A 27866-nucleotide genomic window follows, 5' to 3' on the forward strand; every position below is an offset into this window, starting at 1 on the left:
GGCTTCCATATTCTGATCACTTTTTGTCATAACTCTTATTTTTTAAATTATAAAAATGATTTATGTTCATTGTATTGACAATGTAGAAAATACAGAGCAGAATAAAGAAAAAAACATAAAAATCACTTGTAACAATATTATCCAGAGATAGCCACTATTTATGTTTGGGTTCCTTCTAATTTTTACACATATGTTTATGTGTCTGTGTGAATGTTTATATGTGTATATACACAAATATCATTTTTACAAAAATAGAATTATATTATTTCTATAGTATTGTATCCTACTTTTTTCACTTAATGTTTTATTTTGAATATTTTCTCATTCATTAGGTATTTGAATACATGATTTTCAATTGCATGTTGTAGTCTAGCATATGTAGTCTATCATAATTTATTCAGCCAGTCCACAATTTGGTTCATTTAGTCTGTTTGATTTTTCTCAGGTAGAACTAATGCAGTGTTAAATATCCTTATTTTTGTGAGCATTACTCTTTGTGTATATTGTGCATAGCTGAATCTTTCTTTAGAATAAAAACCTAGAAGTGGAATTATTGGGTCAAGGGCTATAAATATTTTTAAGGTTCTTGATACATTTGCCAAACTTCCATAAGGTTTGTTATCAGACTATTACTGTTCTGTCTAGGTTATTTTATCCATCTCCTTATTTCTGCTATAGCCTATATTTCCAGTTGTGATTTCCCTCCCCTCCCCTGATCAAAGACTACAGCCCTCAGTATAGATTACACCTCAGCATAAAGAAAGTAAAAATCCTCACAACTGGACCAATAAGCAACATCATGATAAATGGAGAAAATGTTGAAGTTGTCAAGGTTTTCATTTTATTTGGATCCACAATCAACACCCATGGAAGCAGCAGTCAAGAAATCAAATGATGTATTGCATTGAGCAAATCTGCTGAAAAGCAAAGATGTCACTTTGAGGACTTAAGGTGTGCCTGACTCAAGTCATGGTTTATTCAGTCACCTCATATGCTTGTGAAAGCCAGACTATAAATAAGGAAGACTGAAGAAGAATTGATGCCTTTAAATTATGGTATTGGTGAAGAATATTGAATATGCCGTGGATTGCCAGAAGAATGAACACGACTGCCTTGGAAGAAGTACAGCCAGAATGCTCCTTGGAAGTGAGAATGGCAAGACATATTATCAGGAAGAACCAGTCCTTGGAGGAGGACATCGTGTGTGGTAAAGCAGAGGGTCAGCAAAAAAGAGGAAGACCCTCAACGAGATGGACTGACACGGCGGCGGCAACAATGGGCTCAGACATAGCAACAATTGTGAGGATGGCGCAGGACTGGGCAGCATTTCCTTCTGTTGTACATGGGGTTGCTATGAATTGGAACTGACTTGATGGCACCTAACAACAACAATCCCTGGTCTTCATTTAAAACTATCTAGTGGACATTAGCTCCATGTGGATCTCCCAGGGGTACCTCAAACCTCACATATATGAGAGTAAATTCTTTACCCCTTTCTAGACCTGCCTTTCTTCTTTTGGTAACACCATTCTCTTGCTCAACCAGGCTCAACGTTTTAGCTTTTTGTTTCTTCCAGTTATTTGTTCGGTTCTGGGCATTTTTTTTTTGGCATAATTCCTGCAGCAGTGGTTCTCTGAGTGTGCATCAGAATTGCCCAGAGGGCTTGTTAAAACAGATTGCTGGGCCCCACTCCCAGAGTTCCTCATTCAGTAAGTCTAGATAACCCATTGCTGTCGAGTCCATTCAGACTCATAGTGGCCCTGTGGGTCTGATGGGTCCCAAGAATTTGCATTTCTAACAGTCCTCCCTTGATGCTGCTGCTCTGACCAGGACCATACTTTGAGAGCCCTGCTCTAGGGATCTCTCACATTAGTGTTTCCTGTCAGTCCCCACAGACAGGACTATTTTAGTAAACCATTAATTGATTTCCTCACTGGAAGTCTTCTCCTCTCTAGATTATTTCAAAATGCTAGGTCAAATGTCCTGAAACGTATGTATGATCTTGTTATCTCCCAACTGTAAAACCTTTAGGCTTTTTCCTTATACCCCCTGAATTTTGTTTGAACTCCTTAGGGTGGCATAGTCAATTATTATGCTATATCCATATGGCACTTTACAGTTTTCAAAGTATTTTCATGTATGTAAACTTTTGTTCAGGGCTGTCTGTAAAATATGGCTGTAACCCATGTAGGAATGTGAAAAAAGCATTAGTGGGACGTTAAGAGACGAGTTTTTGTTAATCCCTCTTTAACTGCAGGCTTGGATTAGTTTCTTTATCTGTAAAATGTGAGTAAAATGGGACTAAACATTCTTTAAAGGTTTTTTTCCCCCACTGTGTTATACCTGTTGGCATAACTTTATCTTCCATTACTCTCCCTAATGAAACCTGCACTCCACCTAGGCTGAGCTACTTACTAGTCTCCAAAAGTAGTTTTTGTTTTCTGGCATCCATGCATTTGCTTACGCTGTTTGTTCTCTACGGAATGCCCTCTTCCTTATCTCTTACTTTCACAGTCCTTCAAGTGCCATCTCTTTCCACAAAGCCATCCCTTTCTCCTCTCTGATATACCCAGCCTTTGGCCTGTGACCCCATGTGTCTCTTATGGCATATGTGACATACTATCATGTGGTATTGTTATTTATGTACGTCTACTTTTTCCTGAGAGGTTATGAATTCTTTAAGGATAAGTGCTGTCTTAGTCATCATTTTATCCACTCCCCCATCTTTGCCCTGTGCATAGTATGGTGCCTGTGTACAGAAGTTATTCAGTATATATTTGTGAAATGAATGGGGGTGGCGGCTTCAGGTGCCACCCATGAGCTCTGGGGATGTAGTTAGCTGGTGTCTTCTCTGTATGGAATGATCTTGAATAACCTTGACATTTAATGTTGACATGAGAGAGCTGCTTATCCAATTTAAGATGCTGGAATAAAAGGATTCAGAAAAGCCAATGGTTGAAAAATGGCATGATCCCTTTATAGTTATGTGTTAAAAAAAAAAAAAAATTTGTGTTAGGTGAAAAAAAAAATTTTTTTCTTTTTTTTTTTAGGTGAGGTCACTGCTTATGTTCACATGAACTGTCTGGGTGGGTGTTGCAAGGAGGTGGGGACAAATATGTCTCCTAAGCCACATTAGTGGTTTTTGTTTTATTTTTTAAAACAGGGAGCCCATGGCCAAGACAGATGAGGGGGTGACAGCACCAGTGAGCGGAGGTGCCGCCCGACTCCGCTTTTTCTCCATGAAGAGGACAGTGTCTCAGCAGTCATTTGATGGTGTCTCATTGGATAGCAGTGGCCCTGAAGACCAGATTTCAGTGGACAGCGATGGCAGTGATGGCTTTGTGATGCTCGTGGAGGCTGGTAAGTGGAAGCAGAGCCAGGCAGAATTGCAGAAGTCCAAAAAGGGCTGTCTTGCTACCTGTATTCAGATCAGCAGGATTCAAAAGGAGCTGCAACTTGATAAAACATGTTTTCTTAAACCATGCCCTCTTCAAAAAAGATTTTTTTTTTTTAATGGATTTGTGGCTCTGGCTTTCTCCCACATCTACTAGATTATTGGTTAGTACATGACCTTTATCACAAAAAGAGGCTTAGACTAAAGGAGAGAGCATGATTCTTACAGCCGTGGAGCCACAGCAGCAGGATTAGCTTTGTGCCTGGTGTCATTGGTCATTGGTGTGTGTTTGTTGTCTTTTTTTGTTTTGAATGTACAGATACCTTATTGCTCACCTTTCACACGAAACACACCTCTTTCAATGTTTATGACAGCATTTATGTGTACAAAAACCCAGCAAGAAGCATCATGGAGATTTCAGTAAAGGAGAATATAATACATCAGCTCAGCCAAACTTTTCTTTTCTGCAGCAATAATAAAGGGCCTCCTGCATGAAGCAAAAGTATGTCTTCTTACTTGGTAGGTAGTGCATTTCTCCCATTGCAGAAAGTCTCCTGCCCAAAGCAAACTAACTTGTATTTACTGGGCCAGTGGTATTAACTCATGCATAAAACAAAATTTAGTTTCTGTTTCTTCTAGCAGATTTCAAGTAAAATAAAGGTCGAAGGAGGAACTTGTTTTGGGAGGATGTAGTTCAGATTGAATTGCTATACCTAACTGGATGCCTACAAGTACTATAGGTTCACAACATGGTTTGCTTGTGTAATCTTTATGGATTTTGGCCATGTTCAGGGTTTTCGGAGTTGAGCATATGGTACAGTATTCCATCAACAGGATAAGGCTACTGAGTGCCATCTGCAGAACAGCTCGTTTAACAGCAGCAGACCTAAAAGTTCAATCACGAAGCAGATGTGGCATAACTCAGAATAAAAAAGCCAGCCAGGGGCAAAACCGTGCTTGGAGAATAGATATTAGAATACTTTTAGCAAAACACGTATCGGTGGATTGCTAATATGAGGAAGGTTTCCAAGTTGTAAATCTAAAAAAATCTAGGAGAATCCTCATTTTCAAAACTGCATATTGAAACTGACTGTGGAATTGGTCTACTGGTCAAAGATTAAAGGCAACTTTTATTACCTTTTAAAAAAATTCTTTATATAAAGGAGAGATGCTGTATGTGTTTTTCAAGTAAACAGCATTATGTAAATCCATTAAAAAAAACCCAGCAGAACTGAATGATGACCTGCAAATGCTTATGCCAAGCAGGAATCTGCTGGCCACCTGTGACGTTACATTAATTCAGAATAGATTCTGGATTCAGAGTTTGGAAACTAAGTTTCTATTATTTGAGCTCTAGCAAAATGTTAAGGTTCTACAGCCTCAACTAGGATAATGTCTTCCCTGTCCAAATCCAGAATGATTATACTGGTAACCTCCGTGCTGGAAGTGGTGATAACTCTGGCTCCTCCTTCCTCCCCAGCCTTCTCTCAGCCTCCACAACCACCTCTCCCTCTACGACCAGTGCCCTTATCACCACAGTGCCCACCATCTTGGTATCTGTTGTCCTGCTGGTCTCTACCACCCTGGTATCTACTTCCTGCATACAAAGTTGTTTGGAAACCACCATAATCACCGCCTTGATAGCCACCACTGTGGCCACCGTGATAACCACCATGCTGGAAACCCAAATCCCAGTTACCACAATCTTGGTAGCCACCTCCTCCTTCACTCCCTCCATCTGTCCAGCTTCCTTGACACTTAGTTCCTCTTCCTCCCCCTTGACGACTGTGGTCATAGCCACCATGTCTACCTCTCCCTCCTCCTTGTTCATGACTGCCTTATCATCCATACAGGAATGTTCATAACTACCTCTCCCTCCTTGGCCTCCTGCTAACTGCTGAGGCCATCTTGCCATGGTGGCATCTCTGGGGGTAGAGGTTCAATTTCATTGGGTTTACCACTTCTGTCAGGCACCTTGCCCATCAATGACTAGCACAGGCAGTCTTTTCTCTAATGGAGCCACTGCTTGTCCTTAAAATCTTTGACAAGTCTTGTCTTGTGGCCAAAAGATGGGCAACAGAAGTAGTACTTTTAGGAGATAAGACTGAGCGTTTTGGCTGGTAAAACTTTGCTTATTTTTCTATCTGACTCTTAGCTCTGTCAGATCAGCCAAAGGACTGCACAGTGACAGCTAAATTTTTATTAGCAGCTTTCTCCAAATTTCATATTCATTGGCTATGGCTTGGTTAGTTAGTTCAATCTTTTCCCATTGGGCTGGTCCCATTGGCTTCTTCAGTAAAGGCTTTCCCATGTGATCAGGTGAAACTTTTGCTAATGTCTCCTTTAATTTTTTTTCAATCCCTAATATTGGCTGGAGGTTTGGTCATTCCTAGAGCAATACATAGGCCTTTCAACTCTTGAAAGACCTCACTGCCGCCTCCTTCTTGAGCTTTTTTCGGAGGAGCATTCACACAGAGCATTCTGGTAGCTGCTAGTTCTAAAATGAGGTACGCTCAGGACGGAATTCTTCAGCTTCACTCGGGCTGTTAGTTGCTTGCACATTTTTGTCTAGTTTACAGAGCACTCTTAATTCAGACACCAGCCAGCCACAGAATTTGGTAAATTCCAGGGAACTGGCTCCACCAGAGACTGCCTGAGACAACATGCCATCATCTAACAATGGACCCTTGTAACCTAGATCTTCCAGTGACTCCAAGATGTCAGTCTCTGTGAGGTCACATTCCATGCTACACTGCTATTCACATTTCTGAGTCATCAAGTTCCCCTCTTCCTGGCAACCTGTTGTCTGTTTTTATGCCCACCTGTGTATTTTATTGTTGGAAAATAACTAGCAACTTTTTTTGGCTGAGAAAATGAATAACATTTAGGAGTTAAATCAGTCACCTCTGGAAGTTACCCTTGTTCTTTCAGCTTATTCAAATAGAAACTTATTAAATGGTCCTTTAAGAGTGTCAAAATGAAAAGAAGATCATAAGAGAATGCACTATTTTTTTTAAGTGAGATGGTGGTTCCCATTTTGTTTTTGCCATTATATAACCTCTTGTGGGAAATTTCAGATATGTGCAGAAGTTCACAGCATCAACTAATGAATCATTATATACCCATCACTTAGCTTCAACTAAGAACCCACAGCCATTCTTGTTTCATACACACTTCTGCTCGGTTTCCTTCCTCCCATCTACTTTGAAGCAAATTCCAAACATAATATAATTTTACCCATAAATATTTTCATTTTGCATCTCTAAAAGGTATAGACTTTTTCCAAGTATGAACACATACCATTATCACACTTTAAAAAATTAACAGTAATTTAAAAAATTTATCAAATATCCAGTTAGTCTTCAAATTTCCAGTTGTCTCATAAATGGCATAAATGTTTTGTTTTTACAATTGATTATTGAACAGGATTTTTTGACTTTTGAACACTTTTGTCCCCTTTCTCATGCAGAGTCTGGTCCAGAATCTCTCCTTCCAGGATCTCCTCAGAATGTCTTGGATGATGCTGGCGTTCGAGGGAGCCCTATTGTGGATAATTATGGCCAGGGGTCACCAGAGGTGAAGAGTTCAGTCTCACCCAGTGGAGACCTCAGTCTCCACCCGGTAAGCTGCTCTGCTCTTCTCTGCAGAGGGTAGGCTTGGGACTCAGAACTAAGAGAGTCTCCTTTTACAGGTCTCAGTTCTAGTCCTGAAGGTGAATGAGGTGTCTTTTGGGATTGAGGTACGTGGCGAGGATGTGACAGTGGCCCTGCAAGCAGAGGAACTGGCCTTTCAGCAGCTGGGTACCATGGGACTCTGGCAGTTCCTGCAGGGACAGTGCCCAGGTGAGGATGGCAGCATTCCAGGAGAGCTGGTGGGATTTGTCTGGGTGCAGCCATAGCTTAACTTCTGCCTGTCACTGTTCTAAGGACAGCTGCCAGAGTGCCAAGCCTTTGGCCCTTTTCTCCAGCAGCCATTATGGAAAGAACTCCAGTGAAGCCTCCTTTCCACACGGAGCTCTCCAGAGCTCTTTCTGGGGCCCTGCTTTCACTTGGCTGTTCTCCACCTTCACTTCCCTGGCACTCCTTCACTTTTACAGGACAGTATCCACTTTTTTGTTTGTGTGGCTGCTAACATAAAACCGTATCTGATCAGGGAACTCCTGTTACTCAGAATCAGTCCTTTGATGTAAATGATCATTTATACTTTAAAAGATGATCAGGAAAAATCTGGACTCATGTTAAATGATTTGTTTAAAATTATTTATTAAAATATCAAGTAGATACTAAATGATACTTATAAAATATATGTAAGGCACAAAAATAGCAATACATTGAGCCCATGTAGTTACCACCTAGCTTAATAAATAGAACAGTGCCTTTACCTTTGGAGTCCCTGGGAGGCCCTCTCCTGATCTTTCTCTGTCCCTTACCCATCAGAGGTAATCACTAGCCTGGATTCTGTGTGTATTATTCCCTTGCTTTACAATTTTTCTACATGTGTTTGTATCAATGTACCATTTAGCTTTGGAGGTTTTAAAATTATTATTCTTTTTTAATGTGGTAAATATATCTGTGTAACAGAACATTAGCCATTTCAACGGTCTTCACATGTACAGTTTAGTGATATTATGTTCATCATGTTGTTCAACTATCACTCTTATTTGTTCCCAATTTTTTCCATCATCCTTAATATAAGCTCAGTGTCCCCTAAGCATTGAGGCCTCCTTTTCTCCTCCCTTCCACCTGCTCCTTGAGTTTATCTTAACAGAATCATAGTTTATATTCTTTTGTGGCTTGCTTCATTCACTTAACATGATATTCTTGAAATTCTTCTGTTATTGAGTTAGCTATACTGCACATTTTCACTACTATATAATATTCTGTTGTATAAGTAATACCCTTTTTTACTTTTTTAAAAAATGGCTTTAGTGGTGTATCATTTACATAGTATAAAACTCATTTTAAATGTTGTTGTTGTTGTTGTATGCTGTCGATTCTGACTCATGTGCCCCTATATGACAGTAGAACTGCCCCATAGGGTTTCCTAGGCTGCCATCTTTATGGCAGCAGATCACCAGGTCTTTCTCCTTTGGAGTGGCTGGGTAGATTCAAATCTCCGACCTTTGTTAGCAGCCAAGTGCTTAACCATTCCATCACCAGGGCCTTCATTTTAAGTATACAGTTTGATAAATTTTTAGTAAATTTACAGAGCTGTGAAACATCAGGGAGCCCTGGTGGAGCACTGGTTAAATGCTTGGCTGCCAACCAAAAGGTTGCCAGTTTGAACCCAACAGCTGTTCTGCTGCAGAAAGATGTGGCAGTCTGTTCCTGTAAAGATTATAGCTTTGGGAACTCTGTGGGGCAGTTATACTCACCACAATCCAATTTTGGAACGTTTCATCACTCTAAAAAGGTCGCTTGTGCTCATTACCAGTGTTTACCTTTTCAGTCTTTTCTGAACAGGCATTTGAGTTGTTTCTTTTTCTTTTTTCTGCTATTTCAAATAGAATTGCCATAAACAACCTTGTTCATGTCTCCTGATACACATGTTCAAGAGTTTCTCCAGGGTTATACTCCTGAGGATATAATTTCTAGATCATTAGGACAGGTACAGCTTCAACTTTACCAGATAATACCAAATTGTTTTCCAAAGTGGTTGTACCAATTCATAGTCTCATAAGCGTATACACTATTCCATATCCTTGGCTATACCTGGGATTGTTCTTTATGGAGTTTTGGAGAGGTTGGTATAGATCCTACTTGGCTCTATCAGGGAGAGATGAGAAGACAAAGACTTTGATAAAGGAAGAAACATACACATTTAGCCGAGTTGAAGGTCCTATATATATATAAATTCTTATTGTGCTTTAAGTGAAAGTTTACAAATCATCAGTCTCTCATAAAAAAATTTATATACACCTTGCTATATACTCATAGTTGCTCTCCCCTGAATGAGAGCACACTCCTTCCCTCCACTCTCTTTTCATGTCCATTTGGCCAGCTTCTGACCCCCTCTGTCTTCTCATCTCCTCTCCAGACAGGAGCTGCCCACAGTCTCATGTGTCTACTTGATCCAAGAAGCTCACTCTTCATCAGTATCATTTTCTATCCCATAGCCCAGTCCAATCCCTGTCTGAAAAATTGGCTTCAGGAATGGTTCCTGTCTTGGGCTAACAGAAGGTCTGGGGAACATGACCTCTGGGGTCCCTCCAGTCTCAGTCAGACCATTAAGCCTGGTCTTTTTACGAGAATTTGAGGTCTGCATCCTACTGCTCTCCTGCTCCCTCAGGGGTTCTCTGTTTCGTTCCCTGTCAGGGCAGTCGTCGGTTGTAGCCAGGCACCACCTAGTTCTTCTGGTCTCAAGCTGATGTCTCTGGTTTATATGGCCCTTTCTGTCTCCTGGGCCCATAACTGCCTTGTATCTTTGGTGTTCTTCATTCATCTTTGCTCCAGGTGGGTTGAGACCAATCGATGCATCTTAGATGGCTGCCTGCTAGCGTTTAAGTGAAGGTCCTATATTTTAAGAGCTTTCCCTTGGCGATTAGCCCAGCACCTCATTCATAGCAAGGCCAGCTTTTTATTACCCCTTAATCTCCCTTCTACCTTGAGTGGCATTACACTAATGTGGCTAAGTCCATTGACTTTGCTTGGGTTCAAATCTTAGCCTTGCTATTTTCTAGTTGTATAAATATGGGCAAGTTATTCTCTGTGCCTTAGTTCTTACATCTATAAGATGGGGATAACGATAATACTTTTGGCATAGAATTGTTATGAATAGTAAGTATATGTAAAGTGCTTAGAACAGTCCCTGGCTGTTAACATCTTTTCCTTCTGTCTTTCCTCTCAAAGGAACAAGTTTTCAGGAATCCTCAACTTCGAAGACTGGCCACATCAGGCCAGCTGTGGGCCTTCGCTTTGAGGTGGGGCCTGGTGCAGCTGTTCATTCCCCCCTGGCCATACAGAATGGCTTCCTGCACTTGTTGTTTCATGGCTGTGACTTAGAGCTGCTCACGTCGGTGCTCAATGGGCTGGGGCCCTTCTTGGAGGATGAGGAGATTCCAGTGGTGGTCCCCATGCAGATTGAGCTCCTGAACTCCAGGATTACCCTAAAGGTGAGAAGAACCTTGCTTTTTTCCTCTGGACTTTATTGAGGAGGAAATTCTGGCAGTGACAGCTGTCAACTTCATCCCTTGCCACCATAAAATATGGTCAGAATCAAGTGAGAAAATGCACACCAGCATTCTTCGTCAGTGTTCTAAACCTGTTGCCGTAGAGTCGATCCCAACTCATAGCAACCTTATAGAACAGAGTAGAACTGCCCCATAGGGCTTCCAAGGAGAGGCTGGTGGATTTGAACTGCTGACCATTTGATTAGCAGCTGAGCCCCTAACCACTGCACCACTAGGGCTTCATCAGTGTTTTAGTACTATATAAATGGGTGTTGCTGTCAGAAAGCCCTGAGTTCAAGTGAGGAGACCATGTTACCCTAGCCCTGTCTTTGGCTTGGAGCATGACAATGTACAAGCCATTAGGTTATCTGAGCCTCAGTTTCACTCTAGAATGGGACTCAGTTGTAACTTTCATACTTTGCAAGAAGCTATGGAGAAATAACAACATAAAAGTGCTTCAAGCTGAATGGGTAGCAGGATGGGTTGTGTTATCTAAGTTGCCCGGAGCTGGCTGGGCGCATCATACGGTTTCCTTCTCTTCCTGCAGGATGATATCCCCCCCATCTATCCAACATCCCCAGGCCCTATCCCCATCACTGTAGCCATGGAGCACGTTGTGCTGAAGCGGAGTGATGATGGTGTGTTCCACCTAGGCGGTGAGTCAGGCTTGTAAGCCTCATTGCTTCTCTGCGTTTTTTCTCTTGTGAGGGAATAACTGACAGCTCAGAACTATCTGGGTATTGGCAGCAGTGTGACACCTAGAACATTTACCTTTTTTCTAGCTGCCGCTCAGGACAGACCATCAACAGAAGTACTTAAAAGTGAGAAGAGGCAGCCCCCAAAAGAACAGGTGTTTCTGGTGCCCACAGGGGAGGCTTTTGGACAGCAGGTGAGGACAAAACTCAAGAGTACCTTTTCCATAAGTGCTTAGGGGCTATAATCTTGGAAGCTGGTAAAACCCCAGGGGCTGAAAATGTTGCTGTGCTGTTTCTGGGTGGTTTGGGCTCCTGTCACCTGGCAACAGCTTCTAGAAATGATGAATAGAGGCCGCAAGTCAAGAGCTAGAGTTGAGTGGTTGCTGATCACATATTCCACCTGTTGGGTTCTCTGGGTCATTGACCTAACTCGTAGATTTTTCTGTTTGGATTCTTCCTTCCTGTCTCCCTTACTGGCTGTTGTTGCAACATGGTGTTACCCTATTCTGCTCATTAACTGTGAACTACTTATTGTTCCTCAGGTGAAAGAACTGCCTACCCTACAAAAGGAACTTAAAGAAACCAAACAAGCATTGGCTAATGTCAACCAGGATAAAGAAAAACTTCTTCAGGAGATTAGGAAGTATAACCCCCTCTTTGAGCTCTGACAGCAGCGGCTCAGCCGTTTGTGCCAAGGAGAGAGATCACCAGCAATAGCACCACCTAGGACAGAAGGCTCCGTTCAGTGTGGAATAAGTCTGCCTAAGGATGCTGGAGAGGCTGTGGGGTGCCAGACTCACTCCTTGGGGGTGTACTTTCTACTAGCTATTCTAACACAGATAGAGGACAGGGCAAAGCATGACCACATCCCAGGAAACTGGGGGCAGCTTTGGCGTGACTCAGATGTCATCTCTCACACATATAAAGCCTTCTGCACACTAGGTGGAATCTTGCGGGCACTGTAGGGCCATTTCACCTCCTGATTTCAAGGCAGAGACATTTGCTTCTTCCACAACCTGTGTGATCAAGGAAAAGTACCCACCTCCTCAGTCACCAACAGAGCCACCAAAGATTATATGTAGCAGAGCTTCCTGTAGTGGACCTGAATAGGCCTTGGCCTGAGCTTTGGTCATGGTAGTAGAGTAAGAAATAGTCTAGCAAGGTGGGGGCCAGGAGAGGGACAAGAATAAGGGGGATATATACTCTGCTTTTTTTGGGAAAGGAAACCAAGCTCATTATCATCTTGGCTGATATTACTATCAGATTTGTCAAGGTTAAGCTTTCTTTCTGTTACACTTTCATCATTGTGATGCTGGAGTAGAAAGCATCATTTAGAGGGCGCAATGCTAGTACCATCTTCTCCCTCTATAACAATATATTTGAAATTTAAATCAAGAAAAATGTACTCACTCAGAGCTAGGCTAAATTGAAGGCATGATGTGGTAGGGATCAGTAGGGGGCTTGATTCTGAGCCTCTCAGTCCACTGAAGTCTCACCCCTCCTTCATAGCCATGTCTCAGAGGTTATCTCCTCTGTCTCCCCGGGGTCCCTGGCACATCTGCTTTCCCAATACTGTGACTTTCTACCAGCCCTCTCCTCAGCACTTGGTAGTTTGGGGACTGAAAATGTGTTTTAAACATTAATTAACATAAACATCTCAATCTGTTGTCTCTCAAACCACGCCCCCCATCACTGTGGCTTTTCTTAATTACGTAATTTTGACTTCAGTATAAAAAACAAAACAACCCTTCAGCCTAGTTAGGTTTTGCTCCAGCCCTATAAAAGAGCTGCTTCCCTCTGCTTTCTTTCCTATCTAATGTTTCCCCAGCACTACCTTTATCCTTACTGCTCTGTGATACACTTCAAGCTGTGTCGATTGGACAGAAGTTCATCAGCTGACTCACCTTGACTTGGTGAGATGGTAAAATAGTGAGTTAGTGGTGTCACTAAAATCTTAATCATACATGACCTACTGAAGGAAAACTAAAACGGTTCTTTTGTGGGAAATCATACCTAATTTATATACTCTATTTTTTTAGGATAAAAAGAAACATGAATTCAAGAAGAAACCAGATTTAATTTATTCAAACTTTTAAAGAACCTTTCTCAAGGTTCTTTACTGAGACAGTTTTTAAAACATGAGTTGTTATATGATGGTGGGATTAATTTGTCATGCTTAGAAAACAATTTAGAGGTTTACGAATAAAGGAACACCTTTCTGGAAAGAATGCTATAGAAGTTTCCTAAAGGTTGATGTTTGTTCAACCTTATTTAAGACTTTTATAAATGACTTGAAAGCAGGACTTTATAATAAAATCAAATGTCACTACTTTGAGGCAGTGAAAGGTCAAACCAGAAGAGATTTAAAAAACAAAACAAGCCCTACTCCATCTGCCCCCCCCCCGCCAAAAAAAAAAACTACAGGAGGGTCACAGAACTCTCAGAAAAGTGATGGATGAGGTTCAGGGTAGGCAAGTATAAGGTAACGTATTTATGGAAGAATCATCAAGTGCTAAGGTAACGAGCTCTGTTAAAACTCAGGAAAGCTAGGCATTGCTGGAGAGGGAGCAGGGGTCAATGTGCTGCTGTGGCCCAAAGCCCCACTGCTCTCTAGGCATCATCAGGAGGGGCTCCTGGAGACAATGCTGAAAACACCACCTCAGACAAAACCCTGGTTATGTCATCATCTAGTTGTCTGTACATTTCTAATGATCTTACTTATAAAACACGGTGGAAACGGGAAGGTTTAAGAGCAAATATTATCAGGGGTGGAGGTATTTCCACATGAGGAGACATCTTTTAAAATATGGACTCCATTCTGGAAAGATGAAAGCTGAGGGAGTGCTGGATCAAATATCCAGGTGAGAGCAAAGACATGTCCACCAGGTCCTGAAATGCTAGCTCTAGGGTTGTACCTTGAGCCTTAGGTAAAAGAAAGCACTTCTCATAGCAAATCAGAAACTTAAAAAGCTTTTTGTCCAAGAAGTGGTGCCAGCAGAAACTATACATTGGCACAGAAGGTTTAAGAAGAATCCCTGTACAGTAGCCTCCCAAGAGGGACTGTAGAAAATTAGAGCTATTTGGTGTTAACACAACTGAGAGGGTAACTGCATACCTCCACAAACTCCCCCTTAGTGCTTCTTCAAAGGCAAAATACTAAACTGAATGGATCCAGTAGACAGGAAATAGAATTATTCAACTTAAGGTTCACCTGAATTGGTTTAAAATCACATTTTGAGTCTCTTCCCTTGCCCTCCCACCATATCCCTCTGGCATCCCTCCATGCAAAGAAAATGTCTGACAGGTATGTATGGTGTACCCTTACCTTAAGCTTGTGCTTGGTAGGAGGCAGGGTAAACAAATCCAGCAAGCAGTAAGGCTAACCCTTTAATGGCCAGAGCTCAGTCAGATTTCTGGGCCCTCCGAAGGAGTCGGGAGCTCTTGTTCATGTGACAACTGGAATCTTACACTATGACTTCCCTTAATTGGCAGCTTTGGCCATCGTGTCTTGAAATCTTCCCTCAGGAAATGTGCCGGGGGTCATTATCGCATGGGATTTTGGTAAAAATCATCTTGTATAACTTCATATTCCTGTTGATTGGGGAAAGACTTTTTCATAATGAGGAAACGTGAACTGGTTGGTAGTCCTCAGGGTAAATGTAAAAATAATGGAAGGAAAAAATAAGCATCAGCCCCTTTGGACTGCTTGGATTTCCATCTCAGCTGCAAGACTGAACAGGAAATAATACCTCAAGCAAATGTCTGAAGTGATAGCACCACTATCCCTCAAAGACTTCAGCCACTGCACCTTACCATTTCAGCTGTGAAGTATTTACGACTATGTATTATCTGTGATTGTCCAGATTTCCTGTTTACATGGATGTACTGGGGATATGTGTTTTAGTGCATATGGACTAGAGAGCAAATCCTCTCTTTAGCTGGGCTGTAGGGATGGTTATCCATCTTACTGAGTTCTCTTTCCAACTCACTGGAATAATTAACCTAGTTTCTCTGACTTAAGACAAAAGGTGTACGTTCTGTTCATGTGATGGCTGCCTTTTACTCTGCATGCTGTCTGACTCAGTTTGCCATATGGCCCAATCCTTAAGTCTCCTTTCTCATGGTCTTGAAAAAATGGTTCCTGTGTATGGAATATACTAGGGATAAATACCACCACCCCGCCCCCCGCCCCCCAACACCATAACAAGTGCTTCCATTTAACTTATTTCCATTAGTTTCCCTTCAGGCTAGTTCTGGGGGTAGTGGAAAGAAGGTAGTTTGAAATATTGCCATAGTGATGATGGGAACTTTCCATTCCACATCTTCATACTGAGGTGTTTTGTTTTTCTTATTTAATACTTGCTTAAACGTCTAAAATCAGTTCTAGTAAAATCACAAAGCTATGGAAACAACTGAACCTTTGGTCCACAAACTAGTAGGATGACGTCTGGTTATTGGAGAACTGCAAAAGCTGTGTTGTTGCTTTGTGATTTAGCATAGTCATTATTATCTGAGAAAGTCTGTTGTGATGCACCATCCTTTCAGGGACTAGGGTCTTCACCAGTTGCTACCCCCACCTTTTGCTAAAATAGGACTCATCCCACTCACCTCTGGGTAGATCTGGATAGTAGCTAGTGTTGCATGGGGATTCTTTTCCCCCATCTCTTAAAACATGCACAGGGAACACTCCTGGACAGCCTTTTCACAGTAAGGCTGTGCTAAGTGGCCAGACTCGGGGTGTGATCCTCCTCCTGTGTTATAAAGTTTTAGCCTCATCCAGTATCTCTAACTGCAACAGGTAGAGTTCCTGTAATCATTTAAAAAACTCCTGTTATTGCTGAGAGAATATCTGATTGTTGTCAGTTTATGTTTTTGGTGAAAATATCGCCTGGGTCTTCCAGCACTTCTTTGCTGTAAGTGTCTTTCCATTGGCTATGTACATATGGAAAGCCATGTGTTTTGATACCAGATACTAAAGTCGCATTTTCCCAACGTCATGAGTCAAGCTGCTTCCCCTAATCTGGGTGCTAAAGAGAACTGGAGTCTACCAAGACATGCTCAGGAAAGCTTCGAAAGAGAACAGCTTCAAAACCCTTCTTCCTGTGACGCTGAATGAGAAGAAAGAATTCTGGGGGATTGCCAGTTATATACAGTAGCCTTATTACTGCTAATCACTGTCAATAAAAGGTCACTCCATTCCCCTCTATTTGAGGAAAACAATAAGAATGTATCAATGAACTGGAATCCTGGTCAGTATTGGGAAATTTTAATGTTGTAATTTCTAATCAAACCTTGAGTGTACTGGTTCTGTGAACCACCTGAAAAAAAAAGCAAATTAAACTCATTAAACAATATTGGCTGTGGTATATCTGTTTAAAGGAATCCAAAATATATGAACTTTTATACTGTTTTTAAACAGTGCCTTAGGTGCTCTTTATGAGATAAAATCTTAATGACTCAAGTAGAAAATGGGAAGGGCTCCAATTCTCACAAAGTCAGTCAACACCAGCTTTACTCGGACACCAGAAGAGGATGATGAATGCCTCCCCATCCCAACCAGAAAACGATATACGTATGTCAAGTTGGGAAACAGTTTAATGATCACTCACCAAAATCCACAGGAGAATCTTAAATGTTTACAAGGACAAACTATTCCACTAATGTTACCAGTGCATCCTTCATGATAGGGTAGGACAAATCAAAAGCTTCTGGCGGTTTCATCTATTTAAAACCAAATTTAAGAAACAACTTAGGCCATAGCAATTTCAGGCTTCAATGTGAAACCATCAAAAAGCCCTCTAGGAAGGGTTTTCTCTCCAAAAGCAGTCCCCTGTCCAGAGAATGCTCAAGACTCATGCAGCTTCTTTCAACTAGCCAAGAAACAGTTAAATGTCTCAAAATGCCCAGAGGTCCCAATATTTAGACAAGGCAAGTATGAAACAAGGCTGCGTGCCACCTTCTAGGTGTGACACATATCAGTTTTAAGGAAGACATTAAAATCATCATCAAATCTTTGGTGGACTGAGATACTGAAGCACCAGTACGGAAAGTCTCATACGATAGGAAGGCTAGAGCCAGTACCTCTTCTTTCAGTAACAAGCCTTTCTAGGCTTTGGCTTAGAAGAAGATGATTTTTTTGTGCTTCGAGTTGGGGATTTGCCCCTTCGACTTTAACCTCCGAACAGCCTCCCTCATATGCTTGGGTTGTAGTGGTGGCATTTCTCCCCATTTCTCACACACGTCCAGTGCTAGACAGAGGGCAAGGAGAAAGTTTTCATTATCACAGAAGAGTTTATTAATCATATCCTCCTTTTGGGCCTTGTAATTCTTATTAACCATTCTTAAACTTGCTAAGGAAATAAGACATTTTCCCTTGAGAGAATGCTATAAAACGTATCATGTTAGCTTTAGCATAATATCTGTATCAGGCTTTATTATAAGCAACAGATTAAAAGCCCTCACTTTAAAAATTTCACTAGCGACTAATGGGCAGCTGCCAGCCTTTTTACTCAATGATCAGAGGGTGCAGTGCCCAGGGTCCTAACATCAGGGACCACTCATACCACACCAACTAGACCCAGTGGTTGCTTTTCCTGTGTCTTTACTTTTGACAACAGAAATAAGTAAGGTCCACTGGAGAAAAATTCAAAGCCTGCTTCACCCTACACTGAGGACCAGAATCAGAGAAGGGGCTTTCCTAGATGCTTCCTTGGCCCCGAGTATTGAAACTTGCAAGGAGTAATGGTTATGCACTCCTGAATACAAGGCTCCCACCTCGTCAACTTCTAGTGTAAACTGGAGCTACTACAGGGTTCCTTAATAACTAGTATAGCCGTTCTTGAAAACGAGACCACCACCAGTTCAATCCAGCATTTGAACCAACACTACTTACCTTCTTCTACCACCTCCCCAACGAAGACCTTGGAAATACCAGACATAGCAATAACAACATTCTGAGATACGGAGGTGCCAGTGATGGACTGGATCAGCTTGAAAGAAGGACAGAGACTCTTTGTGATTAAAGTAGTAAAGGACTGACTTTGGAAAATACTACCCATAAAAGAGCTTTGCATTGAAAAAAGGTTTATTAAAGGTTAGGTGCTAAAACCGAGACTATTAAAACAAGGATGCAGATGTGTTATGACCTCTTCTGTACACTGAGACCCTATCCCTAGAATACAAAACTACAGTTGGTCACATAGTCGATAATTATTTTTATTTCCCCACCTAAATGATCCATCAACGTGTCTAACATCTCATTTCAAAATGCAGGGGACATAGCTTTTGAGCCTAGTTCAGTTCTAATAAATTATGGAAATGAAGGTGGTCCATCCTTACTTACCCTTTTAATGGCTGCCTTGGGGAAAGCTGACCGACGATACATTTCATAACGGTTCAGCTGCTCCTCAGAAAAAGAAGAAACCAGGATTCTAGAGAAACATTCAGGTAATTAAGTTATAGAAACAAATGCTCGAGACATATTGTTATGTGAATAAAAGCAAGTCTCAGACAATTAAAAAAACGAATTCTCAAGGGATCAATGGCATTATCCTTGGTCCTTATGAGGAATAAAGATAAAACACCATTTCTCTTCTTAAGGAACTTGAGAAAAAGTAAAACACAACTTCTTAATTACTTTATTAAGAACAAAAATTTAAGTATCAATGCTGGGTCACTCACTGAATCATACTATATTGACTATTTTCAGCATTAGGCCCTCTCCCTAATTGCATTTCAGATTGATGGTAAAAATTTAATATATACATTTATATTCAAGCAAGTAACTTTCAACATTGAAAGTTTTAGGAGGAAAATATTTGCCAAGTATATGGAAAAGGGTTAGTACTCTTAATATATAATGATTTTTTCCGAATCAATAAAAAGATGGCTATGCCAATTTTTAAAAATGAACAAAGGACATCAAGGAGAAATTTATAAAAATGCAAACCCTCAATAAATACAGAGGGATAAAATTAACCTTCACTATTAACTAAAGAAATCAAAATTACAAACTAAAACATAATAACATTTAGCATAAATCAGATAAATATTAAAAAGAGTGCTATTAGAGTGTGGGGACACAAACTCATAAATGCTGGTACAGTATGAACTGGAACAACCTTTTGAAGAGGAATTTGGGTATATGTATGAAGGCCTTTGAAAAGGTTCATAGTGTTTGAACTAGCAATTATACTTCTAGGAGCTTATTGTAGAAGTACCCAACAAGTAAGCAAAGATGTGCTCAAAGATATTCATCATAATATTGTCAAAGGAAAAACAAAATAAAAGAACAGCCATAGGGATTGGTTCAATTATGGTTCATCCACATAACAGAATATAATACAGCCATTAAAAATGATTAATACACATATTTATTACCATGAAAATATATGTATAGCTACATACTTCGTATGAAGTACGAATCTAGGAAAACTGGAAATCATCAAAAATGAAATGGAATACATACACGTTGATATCTCAGGCATTAGTGAGTTGAAATGGACTGGTACTGGCCATTCTGAATCGGACAATCATATGGTCTACTATGCTGGGAATGACAAATTGAAGAGGAATGGCATTGCATTCATCGTCAAAGAGAACACTTCAAGATCTATCCTGAAGTACAACACTGTCAGTGATAGGATAATATCCACATGCCTACAAGGAAGACCAGTTAATATGACTATCGTTCAAATTTAGGCACCAGCCACAAAGGCCAAAGAAGAAGAAACTGAAGATTTTTACCAACTTCTGCAGTATGAAATTGATGGAACACGCAATCAAGATGCATTTGATAATTACTTGTGATTGGAACGTGAAAGTTGGGAACAAAAAAGAAGGATCAGTAATTGGAAAATATAGCCTTGGTGATCGCATGATAGAATTTTTCAAGACCAACAGCCTATTCATTGCAAATACCTTTTTCAACAGCATAAACGGCAACTATACACGTGGACCTTCCCGGATGGAATACAAAGGAATCAAATGGACTACATCTGTGGAAAGAGATAATAGAAAAGCTCAGTATCATCAGTCAGAACAAGGCCAGGGGCCAACTGTGGAACAGACCATCAATTGCTCATATGCAAGTTGAAGCTAAAGGAAATTAGAACAAGTCCATGAGAGCCAAAATATGAACTTGAATATATCCCACCTGAATTTAGAGACCATCTCAAGACCAGATTTGACACACTAAACACTAATGACCAAAGACCAAATGAGTTGTGGAATGACATCAAGGACATCATACATGAAGAAAGCAGGAGGTCATTAAAAAGACAGGAAAGAAAGACCAAAATGGATGTCAGAATGACTCTGAAACTTGAACGTAAAGCTAAACTGAACTTAAGAGACGATGAAGCAAAAGGGTAAAACAGAAGATTTCAAAGGGCAGTTCAAGAAGACAAAGTAAAATATTATAATGGTATATGCAAATAGCTGGAGATGGAAAACCGAAAGAGAAGAACATGCTCGGCACTTCTCAAGCTGAAAGAACTGAAGAAAAAATTCAAGCCTCAAGTTGCAATATTGAAGGATTCTATGGGGAAAATATTAAACGATGCAGGAAGCATCAAAAGAAGATAAAAGGAATACACAGTCACTGTACCAAAAAGAATTGGTCAACGTTCAACCATTTCAGGAGGTAGCATATGATCAAGAACCTGAAGGAAGAGGTCCAAGATACACCGAAGGCACTGGCGAAAAACAAGGCTCCAGGAATTGACGGAATACCAATTGAGATGTTTCAACAAATGGATGCAGTGTTGGAAGTGATCACTTGTCTATGCCAAGAAATCTGGAGAACAGTGACCTGGCCAACTGACTGGAAAAGATCCATATTTATGCCTATTCTTAAGAAAGGTGATCCAACCAAATGTGGAAATTATCAAAGAATATCATTAATATTACACACAAGCAAAATTTTGCTGAAGATCATTCAAAAGCGATAGGCAGGTAACTGCCAGAAATTCAAGCCAGATTCAGAACAGGACATGGAACCTGGGATACCACTGCTGACGTTAGATGGATCCTGGCTGAAAGCAGAGAATGTCAGAAGGATGTTTACCTGCGTTTTAGTGGCTATGCCAATGCATTCGACTGTGTGGATCATAACAAATTATGGATAACATTCCAGAACACTTAATTGTGCTTATGAAGAATCTGAACACAGATAAAGAGGCAGAACAAGGAGATACTGCATAGTTTAAAGTCAGGAAAGGTGTGTGTCGGGGTAGTATCCTTTCACCATACTTATTAAATCTGTATGCTGAGCAAATAATCTGAGAACCTGGACTGTCTGAAATACAGGGCATCAGGATTGGAGGAAGACTCATTAACAACCTGTGTGCGTTATACAGACGACACAACCTTGCTTGCGGAAAGTGAAGAGGACTCGAAGCACTTACTGATGAAGATCAAAGACTATAGTCTTTAGATTATACCTCAACATAGAGAAAACGAATCCTCACAACTGGACCAATAAGCAACATCATGATAAACAGAGAAAAGATTAAAGTTGCCAGGGCTTTCATTTTACTTGGATCCACAAACACCACCCATTGAAGCAGCAGTCAAGAGATCAGACAACGTGCTGCATTGGGCAAATCTGCTGCAAAAGACCTCTTTAAAGTGTTGAAGAGCAAGAATGTCACTTTAAGGACTGAGATGCACCTGACCCAAGCCACAGTGTTTTCAATCTGCTCATATGCATGTGAAAGCTAGACAGTGAATAAGGAAGACTGAAGAAAAACTGACACCTTTGAGTTATGGCATTGGAGAAGATGTTGAATATACCATGGACTGCCAAAAGAATGAACAAAATTTGTCTTAGAAGAAGTACAGCCAGAATGTTCCTTAGAAATGAGGATGGAGAGACTTTGTCTCATATACTTTGGACACGTTATCACAGAGGGACCAGTCCCTGGAAAAGGACATCATGCTTGGTAAGTAGAGAATCAACGAAAAAGAGGAAGACCCTCAACGAGATGGATGGACATAGTGGCTGCAACAACAGGCTCAAGCATTACAATGATCATGAGTTGTGGTGCAAGACTGGGCAGTGCTGTGTTCTATTGTAACAGGGTTGCTATGAGTTGGAACCACCACTAACAACACTAAGGTATCAAACACTGAAAAAAATCTGAGAAGTCATATAACCAAATATTATACCCAAATATACACCCAGGGTAAAGTCTGGGTGGTAGGATTATGGGTAATTATTTTTTCTAATTTGTTGTATTTGTTGCAATGAGCTCACACTACTTTTAGAATCAGAAAACATAATAAAGCTATTTCCATTTTGAAGAAAATTACTGCCCAGATGTATAATTACTGACATGGAAAGTGTTCATCATATAAAATATGAAAAAAAGGTAGGTTGTAAAACAGCATTTAACATTTTTGAAAAAATTGTTTTATTTATAGGTTATGTATGCATAGAAAATATCTTAGAGAATATAGATCATTATATTAATACTGTTTATCTCCTGGTGGTAAAGTGAAATATTTTTCTTTCTACTTACGTTTTCTACAATGTCATATAACGTATTAATTGCTTTATTTTCTTTTAAGTTTTAAAAAGAAAACAATTTCAAAAGCCAATAAAAATGTATTAATTGTGTGCAGTCAAGTTAGAGCCTTGAAAAATGGGAAAGATCAGAAAGTGACTTACTGCATCTTCTGAATCTCATCTTCATCTACTTTCTGCTTCTTCTCTTTCTTTTCTTTGGTATCTATTTTCAGTTTTTTGGCTGCAGGAGTAAGTAACGAGTCTTCCCTTTCAACTGCTGTTAAATCTGAGATGTCCTGACTCTTGAGCTAAGAAGATGAAAGAAACTCTATTATATATTTGGCCTACTTTTCAGGTTGGGGCAAGGTAAGAAGATCTCATCCTGATTACAACAACACAACAAATCCACTGATTGAACAGTTTTTTGGTTCTAGACACTGGCCATATCAGTAACTATAAGGTACAGTCTTGCTTTACTAAAGGAAGTTTACAGCCCAACTGTGGAAAAAAGAAAACCGGCTAAATAATTCAGTTTTCCAGCTTAGCTAGGATCATAGCTTCAGTATCTGCTTATGACAGTAATGAAATACCAAGGATCACAAAAACCACTCTTCCCCAGGTCCACTCTCCTGACCTCGTTCTTTAAGAGGAGATGCCAGCAAAGTCCTCTCCATCTAGTCAGTTCTTCTGCCTTTAGATCTAGAGATCTCTTTACTATTGATCATTTCATAATGGAAAGAACATTAAAAAGGAGGCCCCTTCTCATCAAAACAACACTGTTTCTTTTAATTTGGAATTCTAAAGTGAGTTGTTCCCACATGTAGCTCCCTTGCTTCCTAACTAACTTTTCTACTGTATCAAGCAACCTTTTATTTCCCTTTGCTAGAATGAAAACTATTGAAGATAGTCTCCTACTATTTATAAATCTCCCCCATAAACATTTAACAGACTTTTACTCATGCTAGTTGTTCAATAAAATTCTGTTTAATTAAAAAATATATATATATATACACACACACACAAACTTTATCCTCTTGAAGTCAATACAGAATCTAAGGGTACAACAAAACTCACGAATGAGATTTATCCTGTTTCCCTTAAAGAGGAATTCACATTTAAACTCATACAGGAATATGGGAATGGAGGGTGGGTGGGAGTGAAGATAGACATGCTTTTCAAATTTCTTCTCTAGTTAATGATTTATATAAAAATTCTAACCTCTTTGTGCTTCAATTTTGGTGATTTATATTTTCCTAGCAAATCATTCATTTTTCTTAGATTTTCTATGAGTCGGAATCAACTCGACGGCAGGTTTGGGTTTAGGTTTTCAAATTTGTTTGGCCTAAACTTGAACATTAAATTTTCTCCTAACTTTAAGGATCTCCATATCAGTGCTTATAGCCCCTTTCTTATTTTGTAATGTTGTACGTTTACATTTCAAATAATCAGGTCTTAACTTTATGATTTCTTAACGTTTTTCAAGGGCTAATTCGCTAATGTTTACTTTTATCCTAATTAGCTCTTTGTTCCTACATTCTTCTGGTTTATTTTGCTTTTTTTTTTTTCTGATTTCTTGAGTTGGGTGCTTATTTTCGATATTGTTCACTCACTAACAAAAATATTTAAGGCTGTGAATTTTTCTCCAAGTTAGACTTTGGTCAAATTCCATAGTGTTTGATACAGACTGTTCTTTTTGTTAATTTCTTTAAGGACTATTTAAAATGACCCAGTGATTAGTTTATTGTTAATTTCAGGATTTACTGCCTTAAGTTGGAACCGACTCTAGGGCAACTAACAAGAATAACAATTGCACTGTACTAACAGAACGTGGCCTATTATGATTTCTACATTTATGAATTTACGTTTCTCTTTGTGGCCTAGTACATGATCAATTTTTAAAAGTGTTTCAGAAGTATCAAAAAAGAACCTATATTCTCTGTTGGCTGCAAAGTTCTATTTGTAGTGAGTTCTCTATTGCTAGGTGGTGTTATTAGTTGCCATCTAGTCAGCCTGGATTCCTGGGCGACCCTATGTAGAACATATTGAAATGTTGCCCAGTCCTGTGCCATCTTTGTGATCACTGGCATGTTTTATCCCATTGTTACAGCTATTGTTTAGCGCCTTCCAACCTAGGGGGTTCATCTTCCAGTGCTATGTCGCACAATATTCTGTTGTGATCCATAGGGTTTTCACTGGATAATTTTCAGAAGTAGCTTGCCCGGCCTTTCATCCTAGTCTGTCTTAGTCTGAAAGCTCCATTGAAACTTGTCCACCATGGGTGACCCTGCTGGTATTTCAAATACCGATGGCATAGCTTCCAGCATCACAGCAACACATAAGCCACTACAGTACAACAAACAGACAGATGGTAGAGCTCTCCATTGGACCAAGCTAATTATTATTTAAATCCTTTCTGTCCTTGGGACATCTTTTAAAGGCTCTTTCTTAAAATAGTTTTTGTCACATCTTTTTTTCTAAAACTTACTTTGTATATTTGGAGGCAACTTTGTGCCCCGAAAGGCTATTTCCATCTAATCTAATGTGGATTCCACGATCTCTTAAGTCCTTTCTAGCTCTAAGACCCCAAGATTCTATCTCTAGAAATGAAACACAGAGAATGCTGAGATTCTGGTCACTTGGCAGATCCTCAGCTAGGCAACACTCTGAGCTCTGGGGGTGGCATAACCGATGGGTCTGACGTTTTTATGCTCTATAGACTCTTTGACATTTGCACACAGGTCACTGTACTTGGTAGCAGTTAAATGTCCCAAGAGAGTAAGAATGTCTCTCTTCAAAGTCTCCTTTTAATGGGATCTTATCGGTTCTGTCATCTATAAAGACAAAAGTTATGCTTAACCAACATCTAAGAGTGCCCATGGGTGCACTGGTGGCCCAGTGGTAGAACTCTCCCATGCGGCAGACCCAGGTTGGATTCCCGGCCAGTGGACCTCATGCACTGCCACTCCCTCAGTGGAGGCCTGCCTGTAGCTATGATGCTGAACAGGTTTCGGTGGAGCTTCCAGAGTAAGACAGATTTAAGGCCTGGCGTCTACTTTAGAATATCAACCAATGAAAACCCTATACAACCCAATGGTCCAATACAACCCATCATGGGGATGGTGCAGAACCGGGCAGTATTTCGATCTGTTGTGCATGGTGTTGCTATGAGTCTGGCCGACTCTATGGCAGCTAACAAGAGGACTCATATTTTGGTGAAAAAGATACTAGGCCAATAGCCGGTAATCCTGGGTTCTAGTACTGGCTCTTGCACTAAGTCTCGATGTGACATCGGGCCCTAACTTCTTCACCAAAGACTGTTTAAAATTCCCTTAGAAGTAGTTTAATTCCTAAGAGTAGGGATTAAAAATATTAACCCTGTACGTGGGCCTCTGGAATGTAACCAGCACTAGGCTTTTTTCCCATGACTGACGATCTAGACAGTGTTGTGAATTTGAGCTCTTGTAGCTTAGGAGGGACCAACCAAGAAGCCTGGCGAGCACCCAGTAACCTAGTCTCGGTGTACTCCTCCCGCCTAAACAACACACCTCCCTACCTCGCCTTCTTCCACCGGGGTTTCTTTCAATTCCCCATCTCCGTCCCCGTCAGCTTCCTCGGGTATTCCGTCCGTGTTGGCGTTCCCGGGACCCAAGGGAGCGGCGGGTGTCTCATTTGACTCCCCTGTCTCTCCACCTTTGTCCGTGGGCGACTCGCAGGCATTGTCCATCTCCGCGAGAGGCGGAGAGTAGACCGCGGCGCTGTCAGACGCGGGAGCGCTGAACCCCGCTCGGCTCAGCAGCCCCGGAGCTTACTTCCTGTCGTCGCGCTGTGATGACATCACCCCTACCGCTCGGCGGAGGGGTCAATTGGGGGCACGTAGAGCGGCTTTTGATGATCTGTTTTAACTCTTGTGGGGCGGTGGGGTGAGGGAAAATTGGGGGTACGGAGTTCAGTTTGTGGATCCTTCGCTCCGGGGTAACCAGCTTTTGTGAAGGCGCGCACTTTTGTTTACTGAAGGGCTTCTTTTTCCTTTCCGCCTTTTAAAAAATGCAATATCAGTTAACCCCCTCGTTAACCTGACTCGCTGAGTAAAGAAGCTGCGGGGATATGGAAGGAAACTCAGTTCCGTTGTGTGCTCGTGCCGCGGGATGCGGCTGCCTTTGACTGGCAAACTTCCAGGCAGAGACTCAACCGCGTACGTTTCAATTAAACAGACTGCGGGCCCGGGTTTACAATGAGTTGCTAACATTTCTATTCCGCATGCACTTAAAAAAAAAAAAAAAAGTAATACTAGATTGAGCAGAAACTATCCACTGCATTTATTCACTCCACAACTCTTGAGCGCCTACTTCGAACCAGGAACCAGTGAACAAAACAGTTCCTACCCAATTAAATGATGTTTACAACTTACCAGTAACTGGAAAGTTCGGGGCCGGTTTCACAAATCTGCCTTTTTATGTCAGTTTGGTTAATCTCATAAAAAAAAAAAAAAGGAAACAAATCCTTTCGGGGTCAAATTTTCTCCTTTGATGTTTCACTCAATGAGCCATTTCAGGAATTGGGAGGACGAAGAGGTGAGAATAGATCTATTTTAAAACCTTCCTCTGTTTCCTCCTTCGAGCTCATTAATAAAGTCCGGGAAAAGGGCACGTTTTATTCACCTATCACTAGGTCCCCGCGCCCATTAGATATTTAACTTGTGCGTGCTTAAAGAATAAACTTGGGAATGTAGGTGCGCGTTACCATATTTCTCTCTTTGTTTCTGCACTGCCTGGATGAATTACCGTATTTCCTGTCCCGTGGGCTCCCAAAACCTTCGGTAAAGGAGCGCACTTTGGGAGGCGTGTACAGGTAGACCTCGTTTGTCCCCTTCCACTTGGATAGCGAATGGCCACACGGTGTCGTCCCCTGGCCCCTCGAGCCCTATCCCTACAGCGGAGTCCACTTCGCGTTGGCCCAGCCACCTGAGCCCGCCCTCCCAGCCCCGCCCAGCTAGGTGGGCAAGGGGGCGGGGCTCGGGGGCGCGGTGACGCGTGACGCCAGATCCCGGAAGTGACGCGCGCGTGGGGAAAAGGCGGGGGGGAGGGGGGTGGTGTCCCCGGC

The 27866-nt window shown here is 41.0% G+C and overlaps 2 protein-coding genes and 1 pseudogene across 7 annotated transcripts in view; 1 reads left to right on the forward strand and 2 right to left on the reverse strand.

Annotated features, from left to right (window-relative positions):
* BLTP3A (bridge-like lipid transfer protein family member 3A) overlaps window positions 1–11926 on the forward strand; it is a 91661-nt gene extending 79735 nt beyond the window's left edge. Inside the window, exons 15-21 of one of the 2 annotated variants that reach the window (XM_049889050.1) lie at window positions 3164–3360; window positions 6864–7015; window positions 7086–7236; window positions 10243–10505; window positions 11110–11218; window positions 11345–11451; window positions 11800–11926. In XM_049889050.1, coding sequence (XP_049745007.1) covers window positions 3164–3360; window positions 6864–7015; window positions 7086–7236; window positions 10243–10505; window positions 11110–11218; window positions 11345–11451; window positions 11800–11925 — 1105 coding nt within the window. In that variant the 3' untranslated portion in view covers window position 11926. Of the gene's footprint in view, window positions 1–3163; window positions 3361–3768; window positions 4555–6863; window positions 7016–7085; window positions 7237–10242; window positions 10506–11109; window positions 11219–11344; window positions 11452–11799 lie in introns of those variants that run through there. The other variant, XM_049889130.1, reaches the window with a different exon arrangement.
* LOC126081210 (protein FAM98A-like) lies at window positions 4609–6750 on the reverse strand (annotated as a pseudogene).
* A 4582-nt stretch (window positions 11927–16508) lies between the features above and the next one.
* On the reverse strand, window positions 16509–26607 carry TAF11 (TATA-box binding protein associated factor 11). 5 transcript variants are annotated; one of them, XM_049894121.1, is made up of 6 exons: window positions 26320–26607; window positions 22929–23074; window positions 18600–18687; window positions 18150–18246; window positions 17339–17505; window positions 16509–16575 (listed from the first exon to the last, which is right to left on the reverse strand). In XM_049894121.1, exons 1-5 carry the CDS (start codon window positions 26488–26490, stop codon window positions 17375–17377), a joined length of 633 nt encoding a protein of 210 aa, XP_049750078.1. In that variant the 5' UTR covers window positions 26491–26607; the 3' UTR covers window positions 16509–16575; window positions 17339–17374. The 5 variants fall into 5 exon arrangements, 4 of the variants coding, with proteins under 4 accessions (XP_049750078.1, XP_049750003.1, XP_049749886.1 ...); XR_007518450.1 differs by having other exon boundaries at window positions 16518–16575; window positions 16867–17505; window positions 26320–26606; XM_049894046.1 differs by lacking the exon at window positions 16509–16575 and adding an exon at window positions 16671–16978.
* Window positions 26608–27866: the final 1259 nt, after the last annotated feature.

The sequence above is a fragment of the Elephas maximus genome, chromosome 1 (genome assembly GCF_024166365.1).
Source record: "Elephas maximus indicus isolate mEleMax1 chromosome 1, mEleMax1 primary haplotype, whole genome shotgun sequence".
NCBI lineage: Eukaryota > Metazoa > Chordata > Mammalia > Proboscidea > Elephantidae > Elephas > Elephas maximus.

Coding starts and splice junctions, on each gene's coding strand:
- TAF11 (XM_049894121.1), bottom strand. CDS start 26,490: ATGGACAATGCCTGCGAGTCGCCCACGGACAAAGGTGGAGAGACAGGG. Junction 23,075..26,319: donor CCCCGGTGGAAGAAGGCGAG/GTAGGGAGGTGT, acceptor TCATCTTCTTAG/CTCAAGAGTCAGGACATCTC. Junction 18,688..22,928: donor GATGAGATTCAGAAGATGCA/GTAAGTCACTTT, acceptor ATGTTTCTCTAG/AATCCTGGTTTCTTCTTTTT.